Source organism: Protopterus annectens, chromosome 7.part0, assembly GCF_019279795.1.
Source record: "Protopterus annectens isolate FY-2018-M chromosome 7.part0, PAN1.0, whole genome shotgun sequence".
Lineage (NCBI taxonomy): Eukaryota > Metazoa > Chordata > Ceratodontiformes > Protopteridae > Protopterus > Protopterus annectens.
Genome location: NC_056739.1, coordinates 1332163216 through 1332189823, shown reverse-complemented (window position 1 = coordinate 1332189823; position 26608 = coordinate 1332163216). Strand labels below are relative to the sequence as shown.

The window sequence follows — 26608 nt, the reverse complement described above, 5'->3', positions numbered from 1 at the left end:
TGGTCCAGGGAGTTTTAATTTATATGAATCTAAGAATGTTTTTGCATATCCTACACTGCTGGTAAAACTACCCAGTTGATCACTGGATAGTTAAAATCACCTGGGATAACAATGTTCCTATTTACTGGGAGTTCATTCAGAACATTTATAAATGTGTGGTTTTTCTAGAGATATGGAGGAGGTTTCTGTAACATGCCACAAGCTGACAGTTGATCTTATGTAGCTTGAACTGAATCTTTATCAGCTTCACCTGAGGGTCTGTAGGTATCTGTCTCAAGGTAATGTGGCCTCTAACTAATAGTGATATTCTATCACAGTTTCTATAGGTGATAAACTACTGGTATGCACAAGACCCAGGTAATAAAGGGGTGCTCTGGCAAATTAAATCAGGTTTCAATAACAGCACATACATGGATGTTCTCCAAATGCAGGAAGGCCTCAAGGCCTTAAGGTCCTTCTGTTTGTTGTTCAGACTTCAGACCCACTGTGACATGGTCCAATAGTTGATTTGTTTTAGATGTTAGTTTGGGAGGTTCATCAGCTGGGCCTTGAATAAGGAAAGGTACAATGGGGGCTGCAAAAGCTTTTGCAGTATGAACAAACCCTGGAATGAATGGTGCAAACCATCCTTGATGAGGCAAGAATGGTTATCAAGCATTATTCTCATCCAGTGTAGACACATACTGGATTTCCCTTGAAAGACACCAGGTATTTAACCAGCTGTCAAAGCCAATTATCTTTTCTTTCCACCACAGCATCACTTTTTTTGTGGTGGAATGATTCCACACAATACCAGGGTCTTTCCTGCATTTATGACATGCATGGAGTGATCTGTCATGTCTTTCTCCATATCCCTCAAGGTTCTACTCATCAGGTAGTTTACTCCGACATGAGTCATCACATAGCCATATTCATGTTTGTCTGGTTTAAGAGTCCTAAGGGCCCTTGCAACATCTGCATTCTTGCCTCCTGAGAGACATCTCAATATCACCCTGTTTTTATTCAGACATTTGAGTGCAGAATCTATGTGAAAATTATGGCATCACCAATCAGTAGCACATTTCTATTTGTGTTTGAGCAGCAAAACACAGCACTGCAGGAACCAAAGACCCTTCTGTAGAAAATGTAAAAAAATATCCAAACAAACAGCAGCAGGGTCACCACGACAAAAAGCATAAAATAATTTATTAGTAACAGGATAAGGGCTTTCAGAAAACAATTTCCTTCATCAGATCCTAACATTAACTGACATGCATATAACTATATATACTACTTTTAAAATGTCATAAGCCAATCAGCAAAATTCAAATGGCCCATGCAATTTTATGTTTATAAAGGATATGCTACATGCACTACTAAAATCTGATATATATTGCTAAGTGCAACAATGCACTAGTTTTTATGTAGGCAAAATGAGCCAGATGTTTAAACAACAAATTTTACAACATCAATATGCTATACATAACAGTTTAGCACATAATGCTTTGTTTCAACATGTAGCACTTTACTCTGATCACAGCTTTTCCTTTATGGTTACAGATACCATCAACAGTGATATTAGGGGTGGAGATTTGCAAAATGCCACTGAGGTAAGGGAAACATATTGGATAGCAGAACTGCGTGCACATTTTGCCAGGTTTAAAGGCTTTCATTCCTTTAAAACCTGTGCTGAAAGCTTGAAGACTGTGATCTGGTTATGTTAAATATATTTTTAAGTTTTATATGTTATGTTTATGTCTTTTGTATACTCTTAGATTTTATATATATATATTTTAGTATGTGTTTTTATGTATGCATGTTTCTATTTGCATTGAGAATGTGCTATGATGTATCAGGAAATGAGATCTGCTGCTCTGTGATTCACCAGGAAACTGCATGGGCCATTTGAATTTTGCTGATTTGCAAATTGAAGTGTTTTACTGCATTTTGAGTATCTTTACAGGTAACAGTGGGCTATGTTTTGTTCAAAAAATGCAATATATATAGTGATGTGGTCAATACCTGCTAGTATAGTATCCGTTTATTCAGTATCTATGCAAATTAAATCCAAAATGGTTTTCCCTTAGTAAATTCTCAAGCAATTTAATATAATCCTTTTTCTGTTAGGATGAAAGATTAAAATCACTATAAAATTTTGTCTGGGGTCTATAAACAAAAATGTATTTTTTTATTTTATTTTATTTTATTTCCCTACCATATCCTCGGCCTCCAACCCGGTGGTTTGTATGCTGACCAGGTCCCCGACACCTAAAGCAATCAGGCTTGTATAACCCCAGCCAACTCATGAAGATCACCCATATTCAGAATACTGCTCAATTGGAGGAATCCCTCTACAGCAACAGTATTTGAATGTCCCTGACACCTAAAGCAATCAGGCTTGTATAACCCCAGCCAACTCCTGAAGATCAGTCCTATTCAGAATACTGCTCAATTGGAGGAATCCATCTACAGCAACAGTATTTGAACATCCCTGACACCTAAAGCAATTAGGCTTGTATAACCCCAGCCAACTCCTGAAGATCAGCCCTATTCAGAATACTGCTCAACTGGATAAATCCCTCTACAGCAACAGTATTTGAACATCCCTGACACCTAAAGCAATCAGGCCTGTATAACCACAGCCAACTCGGCAACTCCTGAAGATCAGCCCTATTCAGAATACTGCTCAGTTGGAGGAATCCCTCTACAGCAACAGTATTTGAACGTATGTTCAGTGTTAATAAGACGTACTCCTGACTGTATTGCCCTATTTTTGTGCCCCATTGAGTACTGCTCCTGGTCAGCTACATAAAATTGCTGTGCAACCCCCACCCCACAGGTGGACGTTAGTCAGCCCTTAGCCTAGTCACCTATCTTCCTATCCCACACTGATTTTTCTCTATCCTAGCTCTCTTCTTTACCCTCTTATCTTCAACTGTATCCCCCCTCATACCTCTACTTCCTTCTCTTGCCTGTCCTCCCACTTACCTCCTCACTCACTTAGACTCTAGCTTTACTACCTCAGACCTTGTGCCCCCTGCCCTGCCAAGGTTCCCTCCATCTACCTCCATAGTCTAGCCCCAGATATCCTGTGCTCATTCCCTCCTCATAGATTTAGGCATAGTATCTCTTTCTGAGGAAGGTAAATAGCATAAAGTTACGTGTAAGGTAGGTTTTCCAAGGAAGTAAATTGCTAACCAGCAAACTCTAATACATAGCCCTCTACTACCTGATTGTTTTCGATAACTGCTGCTGCTCCTCTAGGACAGTGCAATGACACCTGCTGGCAATACTAGGAACAACTACGCCATCCCCCTAAGGCATTACATCACCACCTCCTTCAAGAATCCATTGCACCAGTTTAAAACTCACACCTAGGTTCTGGCGCCATTTCACTACCATATCCCCAGCCCCCAATGTGGTGGTTTGTATGCTAACCAGTTAAGCACCCTTATTGGGACAAAACTGCATTGTAAACGGCATTGTAATCTCTCAGCTGAATATGTGTTTTTTACTGTGTATTTGCATCTAAACGTCTGCCGTCTTGTACCAAATAGCTGTTGAACTCAAAACCATTTATGCTAAAAACTACATTATTTTACTGCTTATATCTATCTAACTATGGTGCACACTGAACTATTCTATAGTCCGGCTCTATCTGTAGTGTTAAGAAATACTTGGGGAAAGACTTTGATGTTCAGCACACTCCCGCCATGCATTTGATCCTGTGGCATCCAGTTATAGCGTTGTGCTGGTAACAGTAAGCTTTCACAACTTATATCAAACTTAGACTCACGAGGATGTTGGTGTGTTGAGCACTGGATCTATGGATAGGGATACTAATATTTATGCAATAATCTGTAACTGTGGCATTTTTGATAACAGTTAAAGCTCACAGCCTACATTCTACTGAACCTCACCCATAAATACATGCTTGGCAAGCAGGTTCTCTGTAGCGATACAACTATTTATACCATACCAAGCTTGGTACGAGACCATTCACAAGGATTGTTTGTAAAGGAAGGGTCTGTAGTCAGGTAGGTATATTTACATTAAGCACCCAACTTACTTGCAATAGCATCATCAGCATAGCGATCACATACTTTCTAGATACCTGGTAGTACTCTGGCCTTGTTATATTGTCCGCTGGCTGTTCCAGGCTGTTTTAAGGGAAACTAGTCTAGTCTTTATGTTATACATGGCTACTCAATGGTCACTAGCTTAGGAAGGAGTTTTATGGAAAACTTGTGTAGTCCTTTGTTATATGTAGCTATTCTATGGTCGCTAGTCTAGGAACCATGTGCTTTGCATAACTGCTATTACAACTGCAACAGGATCTTCAATGGACTGTACTAAAGTAATCTCAATCAAATAGTCAAACAACTGGTTCTTTTCTGCTTTGCTACATATGCCCCGGTGGCTTCTTATTGTTTTATACTGCATTAACCACTACTATTGTGTATTACTAGACAATTTTATGCATTATGTTTCTAGATATTTTATGCAAATGATTGCTTCATTCCTGCTTTACTACTTATACCACTGACTGCTTCTAATTGTTATATGCTGCATTTTTCCAAAACTAATGTGTGTTACTAGATATTGTATACTGCATTTAACCAAATGTGTTGTGTGGAACCAGACACCTAAGTAGATCCAATGTCTACTACTAGATTTTCAAACACTGATTAAGCTATAAAACACACCATCAGTGTAGCTGGGAATATAGTTGATGCTGGCATATTTTGTCTTAGTAACAGACACCCATTTAATACTCTTCTAAACTGAAGACTAGTGTTGTTGCTAACATGTTGTATCATGCAGCCATCTGTTTTTGTTTTCTGAATTAACAACATTTTTGCAACTACTGTTCTCCCTATTCTATTTTAGACTCATTCCCTCTACTCCTTCTACCTCCTACCTGTCTTCAGACGATCACTACACAGCCAAGTAACTCCCTCCTACTCTCCTCATCTACTCCTCCTAATAATCATTCCTACTGTGAAATACTTCAATTTTCTGTCCCTTCCTCCCTCCTTCCAACTATATCTACTGCCTCTTAGCACTGATTGTCTCTCCTATCTGTTTAATATCACTCCCCACTACTCTCTGCTGTCTTGCTCTAACCTGGGTCTCTTCTCCGTATTTTTACAGGTCCCTGACACCTAAAGCAATCAGGCTTGTATAGCCCCAGTCAACTCCTGAAGATCAGCCCTATTCAGAATACTGCTCAATTGGAGGAATCCCTCTACAGCAACAGTATTTGAATGTATGTTCAGTGTTAATAAGATGTACTCCTGACTGTATTGCACTATTTTTGTGCCCCATTGAGTACTGCTGCTGGTTAGCTACATAACATTGCTGTGCACCCCCACCCCACAGGTGGACGTTAGTAGGCCCTTAGCCTAGTCACCTATCTTCCTATCCCACACTGATTTTTCTCTATCCTAGCTCTCTTCTTTACCCTCCTATCTTCCACGTTATCCCCCCTTGTACCTCTACTTCCTTCTCTTGCCTGTCCTCCCACTAAGCACCTCACTCAGACTCTAGCTTTACTACCTCAGACCTTGTGCCCCCCTGCCCTGCCAGAGTTCCCCCATCTACCTCCATAGTCTAGCCCCAGATATCCTGTGCTCATTCCCACCTCATAGATTTAGGCATAGTATCGCTTTCATGGAAAGTAAATAGCATAAAGTTAGGTGTAATGTAGCTTTTCCAAGGAAGTAAATTGCTAACCAGCAAACTCTAATCCATAGCCCTCTACTAGCTATTTGTTTTCCATAACTGCTGCTGCTCCTCTAGGACAGTGCTGCCCTGGTCCGTTTGCTATGGTCACTCTGTTCCCCTACCCTACCCTACCCCCATTCCCACTCACCCCTATTTCAATTACACTTATAGCTGCTAGCCACGCCCACCCCAGCTCACACATCAAATCAACCAATCTAACCATATCATCACTCCCCCACTCAAACATACCACACCACACCCTTGTCACTAACTCCCTTAATTGCTCCTCTGCCATCTAGTCAATAGCTTCTACTCTCACTCACCCCTCCTCCCCATTACAAAAGGTAACATAAAAGGAGAAGAAACAAAATAATAAAATGGCTTTCCTACACCTAAAGGTAGCATTCTACACATTAACTATTTTTGTTCTTCTCTTGTTATCCATCCTTACATCCTACCACACACAACTTCATCTCACCAATCCAACTCAGTGGCAAACAGAAACCATAGCCAATACACTAAAACTGAAACAGTTCCCTATATCTCAGCTTTGGCCGGCTAAGATCTAGCTGTATTCAACTGGATGTATAAGAGAATTTAAGTACCTTTTATCTACACTTTTTTCAAATAATACAGCATTTTAATTTATTTATTTGTGTTGCATTGAATATTAACTGAACTGGAAGTTTTGACTCTGTTTTTTCAGTTAGTTCTTGCTAGAATTTTATTGCCTGTTAGTAAATGCAGGCGGGGGTAGTCTCATTCATTGATATCCAGTCACTGTCTATTTAAGTGGTACATTTTGAAATATTTTCTGCTTAAAACCTCAGCTTCGGCCGGCTAAGATCTAGCTGTATTCAACTGGACATATAAGAGAATTTAAGTACCTTTTATCTGCACTTTTTTCAAATAATACAGCATTTTAATTGATTTATTTGTGTTGCATTGAATATTAACTGAACTGGAAGTTTTGACTCTGTTTTTTCAGTTAGTTCCCCACCCATCCTCCATGTTTCTGTTTTGGTGTTAATCTTGGTGGCTTTAAAACTGCCCACCCTCTTGTAAATTTGTGTTTGGACACTCCTTCTGGGCCCATCTCATTTGCTCACTCAACTGAGTGCAGTAGGATCATATTCTGATTTCAGGCACTCCTACTCTGTACAAAGAGAGCATCTGGGAAAGAAAAAAAAATAAGCTTGTTTCCTGCCTTTCCTGTAAGTGGTTTAGACTGTTTGTAGGCTTCTGAGCCCCCAAGTCTTTCTGTGTTGGAGGAAAGCCTTCTAGCTTAATTTTGTTTTCTAGTTTCAGCACTCAAATCTGTTTCTTTGAACTCAGCACTTGTTCAGAACTCATTGTAAGCACTAAATAAGCTGCAAATTACTAAAGCACTCAACTTTCCTCACTTATCTAGAGGAAAGCAGTTTTTAGTACTTAATAGGCACCTATCCAGGCACGTCTAAGGGTCAGCTCCCGGTGATTTCCCCTGTCTACCTGGTGAATCTGGGCATCTTGGGGCAATGCAGCAATTTCCTCATGTACACAGACAACCCTCTACTCCTACCACCCAACACTACAACCTGTGAGAGATGCACTTATATAGCCAAACTGGAAGCAAAGCTCTCTTCACCCAAGACTGGACTAGACAGTCAAGAGGAGAAGGTAAACACTTGCACCACACCACACTCATCACATATTCTCTTAAAACCTACACCACCAAAACACACACATAGAAACACAAAACACACACACCTACATTCATGGAGGGTCTCAATAAAAACCTGCCCAAGCATTAGGGACCCCCAAAGCAGAAACGCAAGCAAACTCCACCCCCCAACACAACCCAAATGACACATAGCCCACAAACTGAGTGTGCCACTCAACCACAGCCCATAAGACATAACAACGTACCCAACACTCTAGTCATAGGTGACTCTATAGTCAGACACACTGATGTTCCACTCACCAGGCTAAACAAGGAGAAATTTACTCTCAGCTGCCTGTCAGGTGCCAGGATCCACCACATAAAGCATGTACTCAGGTCACTCCACAACAAGTACAAATATGACACTGTCATTGTCCATGTTGGTGAGACGTACCTCCCTGGACTACATGAAAAGAGACATGGAGGAGCTGTCCGATCTTGTAGCCCAGGCAGGTATGACCCTAGCCCTGAGTAGCATCCTTCCATCACCCAGAATGATACCACAGTACAAGGACAAAATGATTGACTTCAACAATTGGCTAATCTTCTGGTATCATTCTAAGGGGATCCAGTATTTGTCTGCCTGGGACGACATGATCGACAGACCATGATGCTTTGCCAGAGATGGCCTACACCTGTCGCCCTTGGGATTCCGGATACTGGCTAAGGCTCTTGCCACCCCTATACTTCCTTTTTTAGGCAAGGTTCAAATGACAAATTCACCACTGTAACAGGTACAAACAAGCAAAATCTGAGGGTAATGCTACTCAATGCTAGAGGTCTAAACCTCATAATGCACTCACTCGAGGCACTCCTTAAAATGGAGAACATCGACATCTGTGCAGTGACAGAGACCTGGTTCAAAGCTCCAGAGAGCACCCCTGCATTACCAGGCTATAATTCATACCACACCTTTTGGCCACCAAACCCGAAACAAAGCACTAAAGGTGGAGGCGTGTCCATATTCATTAAGGATATCCATAACTCCAGGCTAGTTGCACAGCATAATGCATCTGAGATTATCCAAGTGCAACTAACTCTGGGCAAGACCGCAATCCAAATTGTAGCTTGCTACAGACCCCCCACCATGCCCCAGGATTCCCACTCCTCGTTTCTTGATACACTGGAAAGTATTAGGATACAATCCAACACCCTAATAATGGGCGATTTCAACTACCCCACCATTAACTGGGAAAACTGCTCATGTACCACCTCTTTTGCTCAACATTTTCTGGAATTTATAAATTCCAACACCTTGGATCAACGTATTCACATCCCCACCAGGGGCAGCAATATCCTAGACCTGGTCATTACCAACATGGGCAATCAGTGTTCCACACCAGAGGTCCTTGTTGGTCAGATCTGACCACAAGCTAATCACCCTAGAAATCCACATCCTGCCCCCACCCCCAATTAGGGAAACCACCGTAAAAAACTTCTCCAAAGCCAACTTCACACTTCTTAAGACAGAAGTGGCAAACTTCATGACACTCATGCAGACAGACAATAGAGGTACGACTGCTGAATCCTACACAAATGCACTTTATAAGCACTTACACGAGTGCATGGATCATGCTATCCCTAATAGAACCAAGATTCTATCCTCCAAAAAAAGGAAGCCAATCTGGTGGTCCTCTGCCATAAACAAACTCTACAACAGAAGAAAGAAACTGTTGCAAAAAAGAGTAAAATCCCATGACTGGAGGAACTCCCTGGTCAACCTCAGTAAGAAGCTGAGATCCCTCATAAAGAAGCTGAGATCCCTCATAAAATCAACCAAAGCTAGTTATGAAAACAAAATTACCACTGACTCTAAAGACAACCACAAAGCATTCTATAGCTATGTCAAGAATCTCAATGGCAACACTCAGGTCTGCTCTGAGTTACAGCACAATTGCACTAAATATACAGAACCAACTGATATTGCCAACACCCTGACAGATAGGTTCAGTGCTAACTTTACCCCCCTTCACCCCCTACAGGGCCCATCTCTATGCTGTAAGAATACAAAGTTCCTGTAATCACGGCTGAACAGGTAAAAAACACACTTTCCAAAGCCAAGAACACAGCATCCATGGGACCTGACAATATCCCAGGCTGCATTCCACATGAACTACAGAATGAACTGGCACCCTGCCCAAGTACCATGTTCAATCATAGCCTCACCTCAGGCACTCCACAAAGGGGGAGCCACGACAGACCCTGGGAACTACCACCCCATTAGCCTGATGAGCCTGGTCTGCAAGGCCATGGAACGTATCATCATGGAACTCATAAACAAAGACATTGGCAATCTCGGCAATCTCCAAACTCTGGACCCTACCCAGTTCAGATTTGTAAAAGGCAGATCATGTCTCCTAAACCTGATTGACTTCTTTGAAGCAGTCACCAAAGCCATAGATGAGGGTAAAGTGGCTCACACAGCTTATCTAGATCTCGCCAAGCCTTTTGACACCATCCCCCACTCTGGAATTACAGATAAGCTCACTAAACCAGGTATAAATCCCTATGTCACAAGATGGGTTGCCAACTGGCTCATGGACAGTACCCACACTGTGAAAGTAGTGGACTCCAAATCCATCTTCAGACCAGTGACAAGTGAAGTACCACAGGGTTCAGTCCTGGGTCCTCTCCTGTTTGGTATCTACTTCTCCGAAGTACAGACTAACACAGAAGGTCTCTGGCTAGCAAAGTTTGTAGATGACTGTAAACTAAGAGCCATAATTGAAACTCCTAATCATGTGGACATACTACAAAAGGGCCTCATTGAGACAGATACCTGGTGTCAAAGCCATGGCCTGAAGCTCAATGCCAAAAAGTGTATTGTCATCCCCTTTGGTAAAAACTCTGTACCCATGAACTACCACATAGCTGGTAGTCTACTTAATGGCAAAAATGTGATGAGACCTTGGGACACAGGTGGACAGTAGTCTCTCCTTTGATAATCACATCGCCACAGTTGTCAGAAAATCCTTCTATGTGGCTCACCTCATCACAAAAGGTTTCTCATCCAGAAAAAAAGAGGTCATTGTTCCCCTTTACTCATCACTCATTAGACCCATTATAGAGTACAATGCCCCTTTTGGTATGTACCTCACAAGACATCTACAGCAACTGGAAAGACCACAGAAATACCTCACAAAGAGGATTAATGGCCTCAAACAGATGCCCTATGCAGACCATCTCAAAAAACTCCAGCTTTACTCCGTCGCATATCCCTACTCAGAGGCGATCTCTGCCTAACATACAAAGCTATGTCAAACACAGAGCTGTTGGACATGCTCCACTTAAAGAAATCCCAATCCCTCAGAGCTACATGCTCTAGGGATCTAAACCTTGTCACCACAATAAACAGAACATGCTGGAGGGATAGATTCCTGTCCCAGAGACTTCCCATACTCTGGAACAGACTACCTATCTTTGTCAAACAGAGCTCCTCATTAGCACTCTTCAAGAAAAATCTTGATGATTGGATGGGAAATAGGAAATTCACCCCAGGGATCACTTCTGTGGCTCTGCTTGACAGGGGCACAGGAAAATAATTTTCTTGGGTGGCAAAAGCCAGGGTAAATTTTTGGCTAGGCTTATATAGGCCCAGGGGCCAGTAGCCTGGTACCTACCAATGAACCTAATCTCCATGTGAACTTACCCCAACTCATTGTTACTTCTATGTTAATAACAAACCAGCAAACAAAATTAACCCTTACTTATCCCAGAAACAAAATAAAATACTACAAAAACTACTTAAACTCTACCTATATCTAACTCAAAAACTCACTTGTTATGGAGACATACACTCCAACCCAGGACCCAATTGTTCACTCCATACAAACCTAAAGCAACCAAACCCTCTTTATAGCAGACCAACCTCCTCTCTTCTTCTCTTAAACATTAATGTATGAAGCATACTTAAAGTTCAGGACCTCCATGCCCTATTGGCTTTATACACACCTGATTTAGCCATACTAACAGAAACTTGGCTTAGACCAGAACATCATGATAATGAGATTACACCCCCGGCTACAATATGATATAGAAAGATAGGCAAGGGAAAAAAGGAGGAGGCCTAGCCATTCTGTTTCAAAATCATCTCACATTGGAACAGCGTAACTACAACTCCCAAGATGTCATTGATATAGAACTCATTCTTGCTAAATTAAAACTAAACTCTAGCAAACATATAATTATAGCAAGTGCCTATATCCCACCAGGAAACAACATTGACACTATGGAGAACCTGCCACACTGGATGTCTTTCTCTCATCCACAAGAGACCATACTCTTAGGAGATTTTAATACTGACTGGTCTGACTGTACCAAATACAATCCCTCTACCCATATTAATCTTCATGGGTTTGCTAAAGTCATAGACACCCCCAAAAAAGTCGATAAGCAAACCAAACAGCAATCAATCTTAGATTGGATACTTCTGTCTGACCACACCTTAGCACACCAATCAGGCTGCCTACCTGACAATTTAAGTGATCTCCAACCAACCTACCTTATTAGGAATAAATCCCAACACTGTAACCAACCCATCCTTAGAATAGTTCACAACAAAAAGAACTTCAAAGCCAAGGACCTAAACAATGAACTAAAACACTGTGACTGGTCTCCCCTAAAACACCTACCCCTAGATGAAGCGGTAGATTACTTTAACTCAACCTTTCTCAAAATCCTAAACCATCATGTACCAGCCCGAACCATCAGAGTTAAGACTAACTATGTCCCTTGGTTAACGAAAGAAACTAAAACCATAATGAAGGACAGAGATAGAGCTTGGACTCAATTTCATAAACTTAAAACCACTACCACAAAACAAAACTACTTAGCACTCTGGAACAAGACCAAAAAACTTATAAAACTCAATAAAACCAATTACTACAAAATCTTACAAGAAAAACACGCCCACAACACTCAGAAATTTTGGGCCTCAATAAATAAATTACTGCACAAAGGTAAAATCAGCACTCTCACACCCATAGTACCAACCGGCAAAGAGGACATTCCCACCCAATTCAACATATTCTTTACCAAAACAGTCCTAGCCCTAAAACCCTAAATAGCACCACCAATTCCACACCTTCCCCAACCCCTACTAGCCCTATTACACAACAAACTCCCCCCAGCTTGCTTTTCCTTCTCTCCAGCACCTACATAATTTATTACTAAACTCCTCAAAAAAATAAAACCTATCATGCAGTCTGCTGACAAACTTCCCGCTGATTTCCTTCAACTATCAGCTGATACCATATCTTACCCAGTGTCCATCCTCATAAATAGATCCATATCTGAATGCAAAGTACCTAACCTCTGGAAAATATCTCATATTATTCCATACCACAAAGGCGGCAACTCCCTTGAGCTCACCAACTAACGCCCAATAGCAATTTTATTACCTTTATCAAAAATACTAGAAAGAGTAGTACATACACAACTAATGCAATACCTCCTAAAAAATACCCTTATATCATTTATTTTATTTCATTTTATTTTACATTTGTTAACTGGGAAAGTTCAACTGGACACATATCCATTTTCAGTGGAGGCCCGGGGAGGAAAGCTCCAATAGCATGTCATAAAGAAATTACAGAAGAATATTATACAGAGATATAGGTTCCACAGAAACACAAGTTATGTATAGATTAACAATTCCTTTAGTAAAGTCAGCATACAGCATTCTAGTAGTAGGGTTTATATAGAATATAAAATATAAACACAAGAAAAAAAATGTATCTTTTTCTTTCTAATAAATTATGAGTACTCTCAATATTTTGTTACAGAAATAACCAGTGATTATTAAGCTGACAAAACCACCATCCTACAGGATCATCATCTCAACATGGGTTTTGATCCTCCCATACTACCAAAACAGCCCTACTGTCATATACCAACATAGTCAACACCCATAGAAACAACAGACTTTTTGTATCCTCTGTATTCTTAGACTTATCCAAAGCCTTTGATATGGTCAAACACAGCATGCTTCTCAAAACTCTATCTACTCTTAACCTAAACTCCCCCACTATATCATGGTTCAACAGCTATTTATCAGGCCGACAACAAGCAGTTCTTTGGCAGGACCAACTATCCTCCCTTCTACCTGTATCCATAGGAGTCCCTCAAGTTTCCATTCTTGGTCCTTCACTATTCTCCATATTCAGAAATCAGATAGCTGCATCCTCTCCGTCTGTCTCTATAGTGCAGTGTGCTGACAACACCACTATCATATGCGCCACCCCAACCTTAAGCAAACTTCAAACAATGACACAACACAATTTTACTCTGGCTGAAGCATGGCTTTCTAGCATTAAGCTTATACTCAATCCCAAAAAAACAAAATTAATTCTCTTCAGTCCTGGTAGATCTCCTGCACTAAACAATGATTTTACCATAAACTCCAAGGATAATACCTCAATCACCCCAACAGCACACACTAAACACCTAGGAGTAGTAATCAATAACAATCTCAAATTTGACGTACACATAGTCCAAACAATCAAAAAAGTTCACAAAAATCTTGATCTCTTGTATAGGAACAAGCAATTCATGACCAATTATACCAAAACCACTATTGCAAGAACTCACCTATTAACCACACTACTGTATGCCTCCCCAAACCTGACTAATCTTCACCACAGCGAACAAAACAAAATGGCATCTTGCTATAACAAGACTGCCAAGTTTGCTACAGGTGCCTCTAATAGAGCCCATCACTGTCTTTCCCTCAAACAGCCCAACTGGCATGAGTTGCCCCAACCACTTCTTACTCTCCACAGCCCACAAACTGTACTACCTCCCTGACAAACCCCCCATACTACAGGATCTAATACAACCCTACACCACCACCCGAGCCTTAAGATCAACAGACCAAAATCTCATAAATGTCATCAAACATAAGAATAAAGCAGGCAAAACTCTCGTTGCCTGTACAATAGCAAAAAACCTGGAACTCACTTCCAAATCACATAACTTCTACAAGTTCTGCTCCACAATTTAAGAAACTACTCAAAACCCACTATTTTAACAATTGGCTGTGCCCATGTGATTCCCCAGGATAATCCACTACATTGCAGTGATGTAAGGATTCTGCCAAAGATGACCCAGTAGTGCCTAACCTGTGAATACTTATTCTTAACTAACAATGTTTTATTCTGATGGTAATGACTTATATGTTTGTGAAGAAATGTTAAATATGTTCTTATATACTATTTGCATGCCTTAAGAATACAGTGATGTATTTTTACATATGTCTGTGAAGAAATGTTAAATATGTTCTTATATATTTGTATGCATTAAGAAGATGGTGTTGTATTTAATTTTATAAAATGCATTTGTTAGCATTGTTTTAAGTGGAGCTTTTCTTCCCGGGCCTCCGCTGAAAATGGACCTGTGTCCAGTCGGACTTTCCCGGTCATCAAATGTAAAATAAAATAAAATAAATAAAATTTTATATTTGATTACCAGGTTGGTCTGAGTGGGCAATCAGGTGCCCATTTTCAGCAGAGACCTGGGGAGAAAAGCTCCACATACATGACAATCATAAAAATACATAATACAAAAGTGCAACAGCTTCAGATATATGATAAAAATACAAAAGTCAGAGATAAGTACAAATTAACAAAGCAAATAAACAATAGAGCAAACAACAGTATATCATGGCACAGTAAGATGAGAAGTTACAGAAGTGTACAATATATAGGGTGTACAGTAGTAAAGCAGAAAATATAATGTATTTGAGTAAGAAGGCACAGTAATACTATATACAGCTATATATGTATATTAATTTAAAAATACAGTGCATTATTGTAGTTTTTTATGTGTTTGACCTTTGAGTAGTGCCAGAGAAAGCTTTATCTGAATGGTGGTAGTAGGTAGAAATGAGTTCATACTTTTCTTTTCTTTCCAAGGGCAAACATAATACTCAGTCAATCATGCCTAGTGGGCAAATCCAGTCAACAAAAGTAGATAAATAATAAATTAACAAGAAAACTTGCATTTGAGATCTCAAATCAAACTATATTTTTTTCAGATAGCATGCTACATCAACCAGTAATACAAAGTAATACTTTTGGATGTTTCCAAGAATTTTTATAAAAACCATTCCATGAAACGTGTTCAGTTTAAAAACTATAGTAAAAAATGCTAAAATGTCTCAGGAAAGCAATTTTGTGGAATACTGTCCAACCAGCCCAGACCTGAACAACAGTACCACAGTTGAAAAACAGAAAGATGGCATGATGACAACATGTGCTCAAACAGATGGAAAAATGACCACTCACTACTAAAGGAAATGCCCATTAATAACACGGAAAAAAAAATGAAAGGAATTACAACATCCTCACTGATTATATTCGGCTATAAAATGTGAAGATAAGTCTCTATTTCAAGGAAGAAATAGTCTTATAACTTTCCATGGTAAGGATAGCAGATGGTTCATTATGAGACAGAACATGGATGATTCCAATGCCTGCTTTTCTTTATTTCATAAATAAAAGTCAAAAATAGTCAACATTTTAGGTAGAAAATACTGTTGGAATTTGGGAACATGCTTGCTAAGAGGGAAAGACCTCTCTGGACAGAAGTGCTTTTCTTCATGAGCAACCAGATGGCAGTTGTCAATTAATTATCTCACAGAGACTAACACAGTAAGCAAAAACAGAATGAGAGGACCAAGCCTGGTACTATAGGATAAAGCTAAATAGTATATCATAGCTTTATATCTTAGCACATACAGCATTATCATGAAATAATAATAATTACTGAATAGCACAAGGGGACTGCACACTGCCAGTGACAAACATATGGGTCTGATTCTAGTGTTGGACAGCAATATACTGAGCAGACAAACATGTATTTTGTAATGAAAGCTATACTAGTGGCTTCATGGCAACATTTTTTTTTTATTTTTAAGAATAACAATGGCCAAGTAAGAGCAGCCAATGCATTAAAAAGCAGCTTGCACTGGGGGAATATTCACTCCAATTTGCAATTATATAGAGCCATCTGGTATCATCTGAGGAGGGCAAATGACATAATCAAAGTCAAAGGAAGAGCACAGTAATGGGGAAGATGCTCTGGGCACAAGCTTGTAGGTAGCACCAAATATATACAACTTAAAGAACCATTTAACACTTTACAAGCTGCCATTAAAAGCAATCCTAAACAGAATCACTTTTAACAGTGTCTTCAAACTGTCAAATCATTATTTTATTTCAATGGTAACAATTATTTATTATGTTGCTACATAAAGTAACAATCTAATAATAATTTGCTGCTACCATAAAAAAGGACAAGAGTTTACAGACTGCTGGGGAGGGGGGCTGACAAACAAGTGTTTTGCCTGAAGCACAAGACAGCCTTGGTACACCTCTGTATGTAATGACTGGACAAGAAGCTTTAGTAGTACTAAAACTCCAGATAAAGTTTCAGATGGATAGCTTTGATTCCAGGCCTCATACTGGATGACTGACAAGGTGCCAGTGTTTCAAGCCATAAAAGCTGACACTGAGATTAGATGTCTGTGTTGGCACAACAGATAGTGGGAATAAATAAACATATGGAGGTAGGACGGAATGTGCATTTAATGCACACATTTTATTTTTTAGTGTGAACAGCAGGACCTGAAATAATAAAAGCAAAAACATTGCATCCAAGAATATCAGGACCATAACAATGATTCCAACAAGAGGCGCACAGCAAAGCACCGTAACATTGTAAAATCAAAAATAAAATAAAAGTCTTTACCTGCTCTCATATCTATCATATGGTTTTGTGTGTGTCTAAATGTACGTATGTATGTATCTGCAGATCTAAGAATGTATGTGTATGTAGATATATATATATATATATATATATATATATATATATATATATATATATATATATATATATATATATATATATATATATATATATATATATATATAGAGAGAGAGAGAGAAACATATACAGACACATGCGGGCACTTGCGCACACACACACACACACACACACACACACACACACACACACACACACACACACACACACACACGCATACATGGAAAAAGTATTTCTGAACTCATCTACATTTCAAGGCCTGTTAAAAACAAATTAACAAATAACTTGGTTTGCGTCTGCAGTTCAAGAAATCTGGATCTATAGCATTTATACACTGCTTCACCTCCACATCCTATAACCCCACATTGCTTTACACAGACACTGCCTCACAGCAAGAGGTTCTCTGGTTTGAACCTCGGCTGGGGTGCCTTCTGTGCGGAGTCTGCATGTCCAACCTGTGGTCGCGTGGGTTTCCTCCGGGTGCTCCGGTTTCCTACCACATCCCAAAGACATGCTGTAGGTGGACTGGACACACTAAATTGGCCCTAGGTGTGAGTGTGTGCATGTGTGTGCCTTCTATGGAAGGTTGGGCGCCGGGCTGGCAACTCAACACTGTAAAACTCTACTGCCAATCATGAGCAGACAGGTGATCCACTGTGGGACCCCTAACCGGGAAAAGCCGAAAGAAGTAGAGCTTTACACAGACCAAACACAACAAAATGAGAAATATACAGAAAAAAATGTGTTCACTGATAGTAGATATTGGTCTTTAGGATCTGCTTAACATGAACTCAGATAAACAACTCAAAAAAAAAAAAAAAAACAATGTCCCTGAAAATAATCATAAGAGTGCTCATACAGAAGTTTAAAGTGTAATGGACATCTGCAAATGGGCGAATGGTTACTTTTACTCACTGGAGCAATGTTCATTCATTTTGAAGTGTTCACCATAAATTTCCATTTGAATCACACAGAAGGAGCTGGGTAACTGTTTATAAACTTGACTTCCAACATTAGATTGGAATACATGGTTTTGCCTTTCCTCCCTTGCATCCCAAATGGACATATGCATATATGTGCAGAGGCTAACCCTACATTCAATAATGCAATATCAAATGAAACAAAAGGAGCCTGAGCTCAACAGATTGACAAAGCACTTATATATAAGCCCTTCCCTGCACTGTGTATGTTGGGAAGAACCCCCCCCCCCCATAGCCACAAACTTATATATAGTAACTAGATGGTTGCACAGCAGTGAGGAAAGGTGAAATCCCCTGTTCGAGTGCACAGCAGTCTCAGAGAGTGATCCTGCACATTTCAAATATTCACACTTCTATCTCTACTGCTTGTACTAACTACCCAAATAACTACTACATGTTCACTTGTGGGGAAACCCATGTGAACTGATCCGAGAATTCACTAGCTGTAAAACAACAAGCCTTATTAGCAATATTTAACAGCAGCATACTATTTTTGAGGAAGATTTAACACATTTTTGAAGGGAAAGTAATTCTGGAGTTTATGGACTTAAAATGAGATGTTTAAAAAAACTTTACCTGAAAACTGTTAAATAATTCCTGGTCTGATACTAACTAAAGCTTAAGGTTCAAAACAGCACACAGGTTAGTAAATATGAAAATATATAAAAAATGTTTGTGAGACTTACCATAAGACATAGTTGCTAAAGACCGCCAAACACTGATTTGTTTTACAATGATCAAAAATGATGTTTGCATTTGCCTACAAATGAAAAAAGTATTTAAAATTCCACACTAAATACATTCTAGGCACTTTAAAATTAAGAACAAAGACTGCAAAAAAATCAAGACAAATAATAATGATAATAATAATAATAATAATAATACTAACACATCTGTAAGAATGACATAACCGTGTCAGTTTGAAACAAGAGCACTGATCATATGCTTGCAGGATACTGCATTTCCTTTCCAGTCTTGCTCAGTATTGTATACTGTGTGAATATTGTAAGCAAACAATAGGCCATTTCATTTGCAAACTGATAGGGTACTGTCCACTAACAACTTTCCAGTTACAATAATTAGCTATTTATTTATTTTTTTATTTCTTACTGGGATATACACAAGAGCCACAAGGGGACATTCAGAGAATAATAGTCAAGTTAACTGATTGCTCAGAGTCACACAGTATGCAAGTGACAGCTGACAGGACTACAAGATGAAATACAATGATAGCGAATAGCTTTAGCCTTCTGTTCTACATTGTGAGCCAAATGTTCTACTACTGTTCTACAAATTCAGTTATGGAGTACCATAAGAAACGCATAATAATGTTCGAAAGGTTTCACCAATTTATATGCACATTCATAACCAATCAAGACTAGGTACTGCAGCAACACAACACCATGACTCTATGTCTATTTTTCTCTGCAATTTATTTTATTTTATTTTTATTTACCAGGGAAGGGCACTGATTTCCATGGACCTTTTTCAGACTTAACCCCAGAAGTTTTGCCTAGTTAAGTGACTTGCTCAAGTTACATAGTTAGGCAATGGAGACTGAGAGAATCAAACCATGGACCACTGTGCTACAGTAAAAAGCTCATTAACAACTCCTTAATCCTTTATGCCTACTCAGGGACCTGTGGTATAATTTATCAAAAAAATTCTTGCAGCCTACTGTGGTCTTGCAAGTTAGCAGGGCCTTTGTTAAATTTTCTTTATACCCCTCTGAGATCTGTTAGAAAGGTAAAGGGAAACACCAACCACACAGTTCCCAGCCCCCCACATAACCTGCAGGAAAATTCTGTACACCAACACCTGAGCAAGGCTGGTTTTAGAATGGGTGCGAATGAGCGCAGAGGCCATCATCAGCTTTATCCTAACAGGGTCATATCACAGCCCTGTTCAGGTTAAAGAGTGTAATCAGAAAATTAAAGCATTTTTTCTCCTCATTTTTCCCCAACCAAAAATACCTTTTGTGGGCACCCCACACAGTCAAGGATGATTAAGGGAACCCCCTGGTATCCATTTATACAGTCTGGGGAATGGGGAGACACCAGATTCCTAGAAGATCTATGAGCTTGAATGTTCTGTGACATATTTTATGTCTTACTTTTGAAATATAATTACTTGCTAGCTGCATTCTTTACAGATACACTGAGGAATAATGTGTGTCCTGCCATTATAGTATGTGTGCACTGATAAAAATCAATGATATTTTTTACACACACACACACACACACACACACACACGTCACAGCAATACTAGTTTTGTACTAATTTCAGCAAATATCAGTAGATTGTGCAACATTGGTACTGCCACGCCAGATCAGTGATTGTTGTTTAGCAGTCATCAAACAGCAGCAGGGATAAGTGATTTTTAATTACGTCATGAAGGAGTTAATGAATACATGTCACTATCCCTGATTTTGCAGAAATTTCCTGATTTTGCCTCATAATTTTGGTCGGTACCAATAAATCCAGAATTGGAGTTTTATACTTCTTATTGTCCAGAAAATGCACGTTGATGTAAAATGTGTTACTCTAGTAACTTTTTAAGTGAATCAGAGTAATATTTAAAATGTGTTACTAGTTTTGAGCCTTTATTCTGCTATCATTTTTGGCATTAGGCAGAATTCCTCAGCAAAGACGTTGAGAGTTATAGTATCTGGTGTTCTGCCAGTATTTATAAAATGCCCTGAAAAAGAAAACCATCCCTGAAGATCTGAAGCATCAGCTCTTCTTAAAACACAAGCTGTGCACTGAGATCAACCAGTCTGGGCTTCTGATCTCTCTGGTGCTTCCCTTGCTCATTTTCATTACCAGCTTTAAACTAACAAGGTTATATCACAGTCCTGTTCAGGTTAAACAGTGTAATCAAAAATTAATATATTTTTTCCTCCTCATTTTTCCCCAACCAATAACAGCATTTGTGGGGCCCTCACACTGTCAATGATGATGATTAAGGATCCTCTCTGCAGCTACATGTACTGCATGTACCTAAAGCTGGCTATGCTGCTAGTTTTATTGAAGAGGATGTCCACCAACAGAGTTAGCGGCAAAATATTTAATGAAATTGTAAAACCTGTTACTTGGCAAAACTCTGTTACTATAACTAAAGATCTTTGAAATTTGAAGGAGATATAAATATTAAGTATACAAACTTGCTATACTAGCTTTTGTTGGTTTGAGAGACAAGTTACAAAATATCAAGATAAGATAACTTTCTGTGGTTGGGGGCCTCCCCAAAACCAGGAGACCCCAGAGACTGTAGGGTTTGCTGGTACCTAAAGCCAGCTATGCAAGTTAGCAACATAAAATGAACCTCAGTGTCATCAGCAAATTTATGTATTGCATACCATGGCTTTTAGGGAAGGAATGAAGACATAAAGATTTTAAAAAGATAATGAAACAAATTTCTGTGAAATATTTTGATATATTTTTTCAGAGTAGAATTATTTATATAACCTTACTTTATTGGACTGATTAACAAGCCATTTAGAGACCAACATTCTTAGGAATGGATGTACATTCATGTTGCTCAGTGCCTGTAACACTGGTAAATATGTAATTGTTATTAAATGCCTTAGCAAGATCTAAGTAAATAACTTCTGCAGATAAACCATGGCTGTCTGAAGCAACAAGATTTTGAACATCTGCTGATAAAACCTGACTAAATGAATCAACACGATTATTATAGAAATTCAATTAACTAGTTAAAAAATCTACCACCAAAGATTCCATGGTGACCTACATACACTGAGAGCTTAAGGGAATCAGGAACAAGTTCAAGTAGGATCCTTTCAAAGCATTTACCAATAATACGTCTCAGTCTAATCAACAGGCTATTATCAGGATTTTCAGTCTGTAATCTTAGGACTGCAACAATTGTTGCCTTTTTTTCACATATTAGGAACAAAGACAGTCTTCAAGGAGTCTTGAAACATGAATGTAATCCGCAGGAGTACCCCTAAATATGTGACAGAAAAAAAAACATTCAATCCCTAAATACTCACAGCAGAATTAGATCTGATGCCCTTTAAAGCTGTGAAAACCATCCTTATATCTAGGATATAACAAATATATTCATTGTTAGTTTCAAATTCCTTGGGAATAAAGCCTGACTCTGTGATGCAGAGAAATGGAACCCTGATTGCAACTTAAGAGAAATGTGTTCAATTAGTTGACCCAGCACTGGAGGAGCCATGCAGGGAGGAGGAGGAGGAGGGAAGGGGTGTGGCATGCTTGACTCTCCTAGGGAGGGCTGGGTTTGCATGCATTTGTAGGCAGGCAAAATAGTGTAATCTCCATTTTAGAGACTGGAAGTGACCATTAGCCATGCCATGAGGAGAGGAGCAGGGGCAGCTTGGAGGAAATGCCCCTTATGGACATTTGGAGACATCCAATGCAGATTGTCCATAACATGCTCCCTGCTGTTATCTCTCTGGGTCCACACACAGAGACAAGGAGAAAATGAAAAAAAACACTGAACCATCCCTAATGGCTGCCAGAGTGACAGCTTCTCTTAGTCAGTTCTTGCCCAGTGAAGTGACTTCTGCTTGACCAAGACAGGGTTTTATGGTGAGCAGGTAGTGGAGACAAAAATTCCTTGGGAATTGTGGTCATAATCTTTCCCTAAAAAAATAACCTGTCATAAAGCATCTCAGCTGTGTGACTACGATACATTATGATGCTACCATCTACTGTCAAAGAAAGTGATTCTGTACTTGTATCTGCACAGTAGGCAGTTAATACAGGTGGGTAATACTGCTGAACACAGGAGAACACGTTCAATGCTAGCACCAAAATTAGTTAGGCTCTACTTCACAATTTTTCACTCAATTTCAAGGGCAGTTTCACCCTCACCGTTGCTGCCTACTCACTGAAGTATACTATGCAAAGGGTGATGAAAGCTAAGATACATAAAGCATTGGATACGGATTTATTTACAGATGAGATACATTTTGTTGTTCAGCTGTGCTATATGTGGCACGGAACAACAACCCACCATATAAATGTCTATTTTACTCTGTGATACAAGTTATAAGTGATCCTACCACCACATACCCAAAGTTCACACTTTTGTGTAATGAAGTGCACTCTTGTTGTGTAAATATGTTTAAACCATTTTGAAATTTTCTTGAACATTTTGATTCATTCAGTAAGGTAAAGACAGCACTTGGAAATGGAAAATTCATGTGCTATGATATCTCGTTACATAATATATGACATAAAGAATTGATGCCATTACTTCAATCTTATTAATCTAAAAGGAAAGATCAGCTCTTACATGTACAGGATAACCTTCATACTCCATGCGGAACTGTGGATCAATATATAGCACTTGCCAATGTGTAAGGTATGAATACTGGTTAGTCAAGTTGATCTCTTGCAGGCGTGACTTTTTTGCATTCTTCAAAAATGTCTTATGATCACTTGCCAGATACAGCTTAAAGAAGAATCAAAGAAAAACAGATGAGGAGGTGCTGCTGCAGTTTGTAAATGAGATACACACAACATATTTGTAAAACGGTTTCCCAGTTTTATGCACTATAAGCACTATACCTTATTTGCAAAATGTTATTTTGTGTCAAGAAGTAAACAAATAGCCTTCAAGCATTATTGTTTCCATCACAGACATCAGTATCTATTACTTGTGTTCTCGTGTGACTATCCCATTAATAATACAAAATATTGGAGTAAGAAAGTAATAAAATGTGATGACATGAATGTCATTCAAACCAAATATGCTATTAAGAGTACAATGCAACACAATGCAAAGAGCAGAATGGTTTTAGTGTTCATTTATGGCTCATGTACATGTATGATCCATACACACATAACTGTTGGCACATATTCTGCATTTTAAATATACTTTGCAATTTCTATTAAGATGTTTTAATAACAGAAATCTGTTTCACAGATTCTGACTTAAATATTTCATTTAGGTGCCAATGCTTTAACAAGTATGAGGGGTATTTAGAAACAAATAGCATGATGCACTAAGCTAAACAGAATAGTAAGATGTGACATACGAGTAGGGGGCAATTCAGAGACACAGGTAGAGTGACTGCCTAGTGGGAAAATAAAAAGATACGCATCACATGCAAATGACTGCATAATGTCTTGAAAATTAGAGTTATGCTAATGAGAACCAATGAATTAGCATATTATGAAATTAGACATGGCAGTGTGATTCAGAAATCTATAAATGTGTGTTAAGCCACAGAAATCAGGTTATCTGAATATTAGCATTTTCACTGTACAGTGGTATCAAGTGCATTATGAAGCTAGGAGTAGTAGTTGCTGTCTTGGAAGCCAGTGTCCACAATGTTGCATATCACCACCAACCACTTCAAAGAAGAGCCTACATGTAACTACCATACAATCACCTCCAAGACTGGAATATAATCAGTTGATACTTTGTAGACATTGATATCATATGGGTAGTTAGTAGCCATGCTGTCCACACACAGAATCAAGGAGAATGCATGGACTGCCTAACTTAGTGGACATGGAGGTTTGGTTAGCACTAACCTTCCTTGCTACAAGGACCTTTTAGCTCCTCACTGGGGCATATTAGGAGTTTTTCAGGTGTCAGATCCAGAAATCCTACATGGGTCTATATCATATCATCGAACTTGTATAAGTTCAAACGATGTAATATCGAACCCAAAAGTCCAAAATGCAAAAATAGCAAAGCCACGGCACATCCATTTTTTTCCAGGGAAAACAATCGGTGGGCTGTTTTCGGGGCTTTGTTATTTCTTCCACTGTGGTGCGATCTCGGAGTTGGTATATTTAAGTAGGGGGGTGGTTTGTGGGGGGCACAGCTTTTAGTTTAAGGTTTATGTTTTTTTTTTTTGTTAAGGAACAGCGATTTTTTTTCCCTGGGAAAAAACTCGCTGCTCTGTGTGTTCGTTATTGTGTGGTTTCGGACTTTGGGGTTCGATATCACATCATTCGAACTTATACAAGTTCGATGATGTGATATAGACCCATCCTACACTAGTTCCTTGACACAATGTTGCAGCATGTAGTAGAACATATTTGGCTTCCAAAGAGAGCAGGGAAAAGAATGACCACTTTGTCATTCTATGACATAGCCCATTTTCATGACGCTCCAAAGGCCATTGACTTCACCCACTTTGCAAACAAGGTCCCACCTGCTCTGCATGGTATCCACTATATCAACCAGAAGATCTTCCATCAGTGCAAAAGTTATTATATACAGTGAATCCACACGCCATCTAGGCAGCTCTTATCACTCTCAGATATGAACATGTGATCTCTATCCATGTTTTATGCAGGGTAATTTTCCACAAGATCATCTAGTCATGTAGTTTGTAGGTGCACACATTGCTACCCACAAATATTCTGATAGTCTTGTTCCCATAAATGTAGGCAACTAATCACTTATAGCACTGTCCACCACTGTATACTGATGCAGGATACATAACTGCTGAGTCCCATTCACAGTCTCCATTCTGTGGTGGAGATGGCATATAACACAGCACTGTCACAGACATTTAGCATAATAAACCATGTGTTCAGACTGCCAGAGGCCTGTTTTCTTTACTCTGATACAGCTGGTAACACATTGCAGTATGCTATAGAGATCTGTAGCAAGATGCTCATGGTCCATGCAATGCTGCACAACATCAAGTTACATGCAATGTTACCACACAAGTCACTATAGCACTGGCTAACATACCTGTATCAGCAGAGGGAATGAGCCCCCTGAAGAGTTGTCAGAGCAACCAACAGGAGCAGGACCCCATTTGAGGTAGAGGAGGGTATAATACTTTATTTCTCTGGCAAAGAGGTAGTGTCTGGTTCACAAATATGGGCTATGACTAGTGTAACAGAATAAAACTGTTACATGCTGTAACACACCTACATTTTGCATTGTAGCATTTTGCCTAGCCACCTAGTGCATCAAACTAAAATAGGTCATTATGGGCTAATTCTGGTAATTTTCTTGATTTTTGGCACACTATTAATACACACTAATAGCAACTCTATTTTTTTACATGTACATTTGAAATACATTTTATCTCTGTTAATGGATTTATTAAGAAACAACTGAAAAAGGCTAACTTACTGAATGCTAATAAAAAACATGCAGAAATGAATCATTTACACAATTAATGAAAATACAATCTCATCAGCTACTGTATTGTAAGTAAACTACATTTCGTGCAAATGATAAATTCCTGAAGGGTTTGGCTTGATCCAAATGGATATGAAATATGGTGTCCATAATGTTGACAAAATGTATATTCACACTTTGCTGCGACCTCAACTTGTCCATTTCTCCCTCCTTATCCTCAGTTATTCTAATCTCTATCCTTCAGTTTCTTTGCATTATTTGAACAAATAAAATCAAGAACTCAAA

General features: G+C 39.1%; 1 protein-coding gene across 1 annotated transcript in view; it reads right to left on the bottom strand.

Moving 5' to 3' along the window:
• CFAP161 (cilia and flagella associated protein 161) overlaps positions 1 to 26608 on the bottom strand; it is a 249064-nt gene that overhangs the window by 34634 nt on the left and 187822 nt on the right. The window contains exons 5-6 of the mRNA XM_044077943.1: positions 23501 to 23659; positions 18897 to 18970 (exon numbers count right to left, since the gene is read on the bottom strand). Coding sequence (XP_043933878.1) covers positions 18897 to 18970; positions 23501 to 23659 — 233 coding nt within the window. The remainder of the gene's footprint in view (positions 1 to 18896; positions 18971 to 23500; positions 23660 to 26608) is intronic.